Source organism: Ambystoma mexicanum, chromosome 3p (genome assembly GCF_040938575.1).
Source record: "Ambystoma mexicanum isolate Mex_15411 chromosome 3p, UKY_AmexF1_1, whole genome shotgun sequence".
Lineage (NCBI taxonomy): Eukaryota > Metazoa > Chordata > Amphibia > Caudata > Ambystomatidae > Ambystoma > Ambystoma mexicanum.
In genome coordinates this window covers 160695327-160702808 of record NC_090925.1, presented here as the reverse complement: position 1 = coordinate 160702808, position 7482 = coordinate 160695327, and the positions used below count along the sequence as shown (strand labels likewise).

The following is a 7482-nucleotide window of genomic DNA, read 5'->3' as shown; positions in this document are numbered from 1 at the left end:
TGGACTGACTATTACTGACGACCACCCTAGTTAGTTTTGTGTAAGGCATAGAAAACCCATAGTTTTGGGAGAGTTAGGAGTTTACACCTTTTCTTGTAATTGATAAAATACTTGATACTGGAAGATATCAGTCTCTGTCCTTCTTCAGACCATCCACATTACCAATGCAAATGTGGGTCAGCTTGGACAAGGGAATACATTCAGCCTTGAAAAGAGGTATCATGTTACGCTACATATAAAAAAATGTCTATGTTGAACAAAGTGTTGCACATAAATTAATAGTGCTCTGTACAGTGCTTGCTGACAGCGAACATGTTTTACATACCATACTCAATAACCCTAGCTAATATGAAATAACAACACACACTCTCTAACACGCTCTCCAAATGGGTGTGCAAAATGGGCACAATCCTTTTGTGGACCTTAACCACAGCACATTGGGAGGCTAGTGGGTGCCTGCATATGTTGTTCTAGTCTCTAGGAGAGTATGCACAGTTAAAGTAGCTGTGTATGTTAAAACAAGTGGAACAGAGTAATTAGTTTGGTTTGGTTTTTTATTTGTATAGCGCGCATCGCCCTTAGGCATCTCGGCGCTTAGCGCACACACCAATCAATCCCCAAACCCATTCCCACCTCCCTCAATCCCCCTCACCCATGCCCTCCGACCTCTCTCAATCCCCAACACAAAACTATTTTTAAAAAATTCAAAATTGAAACATAGAGGCTGAAAATCAAACTAAGATTACTCCCTTGCTTGCTGTGTCTTCCTCCTCCTCTGCACAGGCTCCCTTGCCTGCTGTGCCCTCGCTAACTTCAATCTCTCTATCTCTAACACCCTTGATACTCTGGCCCCTGTCATGTGGGTCGGCCTGAAGCCTTCCAAAAAGAGCAATTCTTGGTACGACTCTGATCTGGCTGCCCTTAAACACATGTGTTGGACAGCTGAGTGGAAATGGAATGCGTCAGGTGGACCGCCCCTCTGACAAACCGGCCTGCCGCCTTCTTCAAAGGCAATATCGGCTCTGCATCCACTCTAAGATACGAGTCTTTATTCAAGCACGCATCTCTGCGGCATCAAACAACATGGCCGATCTTTTCAAAGTCTGTAAGGAACTGGCCAATCCTGCAGCAGCCTCCTCTTCTGTGACACCCACCAATGACTTTTGTGTGATCTACAGCCTGGGTGAAGAGTACCAGTACTTAGAAAACTGTGGCCCTCATTCATGGCATTCAAATGCACTCCTAGCAGATAATGGAGTGGAGTGTACCCAGGGTACACATCAGGGTTTGAAATTGAAGGGAGCTGGGTGCTAGTTAGCTCCTGCTTCTAGCATAGTAGAGCCTGGTTAGCTTAAAACCAACATCTACCAGGAGCTACCATTGGCTCATATGGCCAACTGGTGCCTTCCAACCACGGAAATGTGACATTAACTTTGAATATTTGGGAATGTTAGTACAGAAGAATTAGAACACATCTAATAAACATTTAAGCACAATGGTTCATACAAAATGAACAAAAAGGAGCATTTCTGGTGGCTCCTGGTTCCCCTGTGGTAGCTCCTGCCCACAGTGGGATGCCCAACACTCAGGAGCTGGATTTAGCTCTTGCTCATTGAATCTCAATTCCAAACCCTGCACATGTATGGTGTCTAAACAGGAATCTGTAGTGTTCATCGTGGAGTGGGTCATTCTCCCCTTTGTCGCACTTGCAGCCTGCCAAGCTTGCCCATGGGCACAAAGCTCGCTCTCAAAAGGGTCATTCATTTCAACCAGCTGAGACGCTCGCCTGTCAATTTAGGCCTGCATTTTGGGTAAAACGTGTTCCCCGTGCAGGCGGTAGGCTATGCCATCAAGAACTAAGCTGGGATGCCCCTTTTTTGTTACTTGGTTTTGCTTGTGCACTCCCATGTATGGCTGCTCTGGACAGGGCAGGCCGTGGAATGGAGAGGGATCAGTCTCCAATGTATGTTAGCTACAGCCTGGGAGAAGTGTGTTAGTGCTGAAAGTAACACTGGCCTTCTACATGGCTTGAACAATGCTCTCCTGGCTGTCACAGCACTGGAATGTACACAGTATCCTCACATACTGGGTCTGATGAGGAATGCACAGTGCTCATCATGGCTTAGGGTCAGTCTCGCAGTTGTCACACTTGCAGCCTGCCAAGCCTGTCTGTGGGCACAAGGCTTTCTATCAAAAGGGTCATGCATTTCAACCAGCTGAGACGCTTGCCTGTCAATTTAGGCCTGCATTTTGGGTAAAACGTGTTCCCCGTGCAGGGGGTAGGCTCTTCCATCAAGAAGTAAGCTGCGATGCCCCCTGTTTGTCACTCTGTTTTGCTGGTGCACTCCCACGTACGCCTACTCCGGACAGTGCAGGCTATGATATGATATTTTATTTGTATTGCGCTCATACACAAGTGTTTCAGAGCGTGACGAGGCAAGTGAGGGGAACAAGGGAGGACAAAACAACAATCTTACTAGGCCCAGTGACATTGAGAACGCGCAGGTGCATCGGAAAGGGAAGGGGGAAGGTGCAAGGGAGAGGGGAGGAGTGGAAAGTGCAGAGCAAGGGATAAAACAACAACAACTGGTAGTGCAGCCAGCAATGTGGCAAGTGCAAGGTTAAAGCGCAGACAAGGGGTGTCTGATAAGTGCAGGTAAGGGGAATGTAGGGTTACAGATACAGACCCAAGTGCCAGGGTTGCCAGGAGGCAGTGCGGGTGTGTGGCTGGGTGGGCAGGGACCTGGGCCCGAAAATCAGAGGGTAACCAGGTGCCCGGTGCCAAAGCAGACAGATCAGCAGGGGAATGGAATGGAGATGGGTCAGAGTCCAATTTGTGTCATCGACATGCCTATTTGTTAATTATTTTTACGTGTATATTATTTCTAGGGACTGGGCACTTTTTGAAGGGTTGTTAGTGTTAATTTTATAACATGTATTATATTTTTCCAGAATATATGTACAATGAAATATATTTATTAAAATAGGGAGGGAAAATTATTTGACAAAAAAAATGGTAAACATATTTTTTTCACTTTATATTTTTTTGAGTATTTTTTACTTGTTTTCCAAGTTAAACCTTTATAAACATTTTTTAAAAAAGAAGCCCCCAAACTGCTTAATCTATCCCCTCCCCCGCATGGAAAACCTGATCAGTTTTATAATGGGAGGTAAAGTACATATAGGTGTTTGTGTAGACAATATTTTGCAGTGTCTTTCATGTGTATCACCCTACACTTGAATCATCCGGGTCTATGTTGCATGGGGTGTTATGGACAAGAAGCGGGTAGCATCTTTCATGGATGCCAACATTGCAGCCTGGGCACCAGTGGCGTGATCTTTTTCGTCCACCAGGCTTACTTCTGTCAGAACATATGGCACAGTCCCTTTCTTTCTTTGCCGGCAAAATGGCAAAACCATGCTCCTTTGATGATGGGGCGAGCAGTGGGGTTGCTGCTGAGTGTTCAGAGGACGTTCCCTCCTGAGACAAGCAGAGAGCCTCTATGATATCAACTACAAAGCTGTGCCTGCTAAGGAGTTTGCTGTGTTCAGTATTAATTTTGTAAAGCTCATAGGCGTTCATTATGGAAACGTCTATGAGGTTACGCCATATCTTCGACCAATACCTATGTGTTGGTCTCTCTGCAGCAAACTCATATATTTTTCTGTCGCTTACATCAACCCCACCCATTCCTTTGTTATAGTCAAGAATGATTTGGGGCTTGATGGCTGACTGGCCACATCTAGTATGCACAAGTACATCACTTGCCAGACTGGCAGTGGACAGCAGCAGCACAGGCTTGCGATGGCTTTTTTTTTCTCTAAAGGCACATGCCAACAACCCACCTTTTCTCAAATATTTTGATCCACCCGGCTGTAACTTGGCCCTGGTTATCTCGGGTGGCAAACCCTTAGAATTGACCCTCACTGTGCCTGTTAGAAGGGTTGTGGTCAATAAGAGATCCTCAGCAAGGCCGACACTGGTGTAATAATTGTCGGTCATTAAGTGATATCCCTTATTAAGTAAGTCACAAGACTTTAAGAGGCTCATGACCTTGTTATATACAAATCCCTTTTCACACCCTGTTGTTTTATCCCTGCCTGCATACAGGTCAACGTACAAAATATAGCTGTTGCTGCTGTCACAGACCTCAAATTTTTTAATCCCAAACCTGGCATGTCTTTTGTTGGGCATGTACTGAATATAGGCGACCCTATTCTTCATGCCAATCATGGACTCATCAATGGAGAGCACCTGCCGTGGCACATAGTATTTTTTAAATGCACGGTTCAGGGAGTCCAAAACTGGACGCACCTTATGCCAGGGATCAAACCCTTCCTCTCCCCGTGCCTTTGCAGTGGCGTTGTCATTTAAGTGGATCATCCTTGTGACAATGAGATATTGCCACAACGGCATGACTTGGCCAAAGAAAGGTGTGGCCTGAGAAGGGTGTGTAAGGTCCCAGTACATTTTTACATTTTTCTTGCGAATAATTCCCATATTTATAGAAAGGCCAATCCATTTTTTTAGAAGTGCCACAGTCAGCCCTCCATTCATCCACCAGCGCAGCCGTGAATGAGGATGAATTTGGATCCACTCTGCCTTTGCTGCTAGTAGATCCCTTGCATATTTGTTTGTCTCCCTCACTATGTGTATTAGCAGGTCCATTGTGAGGAACAAGTTAAAATACACAATAGGAGGGGAATTTCTGAGTGGAAGACTGCGACCCCCTGGGTTCCTGACGCTGAACTCCACTCCATTGCTGTATGGATCTGCGCCAGGTAAAACCTCATCCCAATAGGCTTCACAAACATCTTCCTGTGACAGTCCCTCCTCCCCAGACTCGTCATTGCACTCATCCTCAGAGGGACTATCCTCTCCACTGCTTGATTCTGGCAACCCCTCAGGCTCAAACTCAATATCACTCTCCCCTTCTGAGCTAATGTCTGGTGCCTCTGCCATCAGCTCAAATAAAGCATCTTGATTGTCAATTCTAAATCTTTTGGCTGCCATTTCTTTCCCCTAAAATATCCTGTCAAAATGTTTTCTAAATTAATTGATCCTTTTCACAATCTTTTAACCCTCTCAGAAAAAAAAAGTCTAATGACAGGATGGAGACAAAGAAACTTCAGCCAATAAAAAACAAAACAAAAACACACAGGGATGGTATCCTGTGTCCTAGAAAGACTCAGAAAGGGGTAAAAAAAAAATATATATATTTCCTTCCCAGTAAAGCTACACGAAGTAGAATTTACCAAAACACAATCACCTAGTCACCCAAACTTCCAAATTCACCTTTGAAATCAATCTCCTTGACAAAGAATTGGTTTCACACGAGCAGTAAAAACACAACCTCTCTCCTTCACACACAAAGCCCACAAAGAGAGATTCCAGTCAGTCAGAGGCTAAATGTACCTTTTTTTCCCCCTTTCACTGCCGCAAGGCTGAACTTTATTAGCAAAGGTCACACACAATGGACATGTCTGGGCACTGTAGCACCCCCTGCTGTCTGGTCATGCTCCATAGCTAACATTTGTTATACACATGAACCCCTTTGAGGAGCCTTTCTGAGAATACTTGACATGTTTTATAATGTGGTCAAATGTGGGGACTGTGGGTGGATTTGGTTATTTTATTGAAGAATATCAGTACTTTCTTAGAGAAGAGAGAAAAAAGCTGAATGGGTTGTGTGTGACTGTCTTGTCAGAAAATGTTTTTGGAGAGCCTTTTTCTTGAACAGTCCCTACAGTCTATTACTGTAAAATGTGTGGTAAAATTATAATTTAACACCAAAAAGCACTTATAAACCAAGAAATAGATCTACATTTTCTGTCACAAACATTGGAGAAAAAAAAGTCTACTTCGCCTCACACAGAGAGCCCTGTCAGAAGGCCTGCTGACAGAAAGCAGGTAAATGTATCTATTTCAGCTCTCCATGGCTGCAAGCTCAGCCCCTTTTGCAAGCAGCACCCAGTGCACATGAATAAGAGTAACCACATCACATTGGTCATTTATATTGCATGCTTTTTAAATGGAGAAATGGTACATGTTGTTAGTAATCATGAATGTCAGTAAAAACATGAAATTAATGCACTTCCTCCTCTTTTAAAACACCCACTTCACTATGGGCAAAGCCTGCTTGGAAAAATGCTGTAGTGCAATCAAAGTGTGGCATGAAAAAGAAAGGGTTCCAGGGGAGTACAAACTTTCAAACTGCAGATCGTGTGGGCTGCAAAATCCTTCCACCACGACACATATTGATTATATTGAGGAATTATGGGTGTTGTAGTAAAATAAGTACGATCTTGAGAGCCTGCAGACCCCTGCTGTGGGCTTAGTTACCTCCTAATTATAAACACATTTCATGCATTCCATTTCGGTAATAAGCACCACAAACAATAATTTTAAGAGAGCCTGGCCAACCATAGACACAGCTGGGATCACTGATGCGGGCAAAACCTCCTATGGTGGTAATTTCTGCTTCTCTAACTTCAACATAAAAAATATCTTATGGCACCAGCCCTAAGACCGAACATGTTGGGAAGATCATTAAGCACATTTTGCACACAGAAAATGTAAACGAGAATAAAAGGTATGCACTTTTATTCAACATATTCCATGTGGCCACATTTGGTATAAACTAGCAACACCTGAACAGACTGCCTTCCTGAAGATTACAAGAGACATGAAAGCGCTTGGAGCAGAAGATCAACTGGACTGTGGAAGGTATACTAAGCTGGAAACCAGAGTGTGCCCCGCACCTCCTAGTTTTTATATATATATGACAATGCATTACTTACCGTAAAAGCATTTCTGATGGTTGTATCTGCTTAGATTCACATGCTGTGAATAGGTCCAACATCCAGTGGTCACTGCGGAGTATTGCATTTTGTTTTTCGTGGTCGAAAAGGGGACGTCGACAAGGCGTGTCTGTAACACTATCCCTATAGTGACGTGCGTTGTACCCACAATCCCTCACGCGTCGAGGTCCCTCTGTTTGTATTTTTCTGCCCTGCGGGAGCCTTCTAGACGTGAGTGAGTACAGAAAAGAGAGAAATATATAGAAAAGGATGTCTATGTTCCTTCCATCCGAGCGGGGAGGAAGGGTGGGCGCATGTGAATCTAAGCAGATACAACCATCAGAAATGCTTTTACGGTAAGTAATGCATTGTCTTCTGATGTTTGTTAATCTGCTTAGAATCACATGCTGTGCATAGACTAGCGAGCAGTACCCGGAGTTGGCGGTGGGTTATGAGAAGGAACAGTAGAGAAAAGATGTCTTAATACTGCCTGTCCCACCTGGGAGTCTACACCAGATGACAAATCTTTTCCACTTGCTAGAATAGCAGTGGTGAGTATTCGGTTTACTGGATTCCCTGAGGATGTCCATACATCTCTGCGGGAGTTGTAAATGTCCAAATTCTACGATCTCAGGAGCCAGGCTGCTAAGTTCATGGTCTGAGGGCATGGGTGCAGTGTCC

At 44.3% G+C, this 7482-nt stretch overlaps 1 protein-coding gene across 1 annotated transcript; it reads right to left on the bottom strand.

Moving 5' to 3' along the window:
• Positions 1-3226: 3226 nt before the first annotated feature.
• On the bottom strand, positions 3227-5014 carry LOC138579837 (piggyBac transposable element-derived protein 4-like). The gene has a single exon (XM_069650068.1). It carries the CDS (start codon positions 5012-5014, stop codon positions 3227-3229), a length of 1788 nt encoding a protein of 595 aa, XP_069506169.1.
• Positions 5015-7482: the final 2468 nt, after the last annotated feature.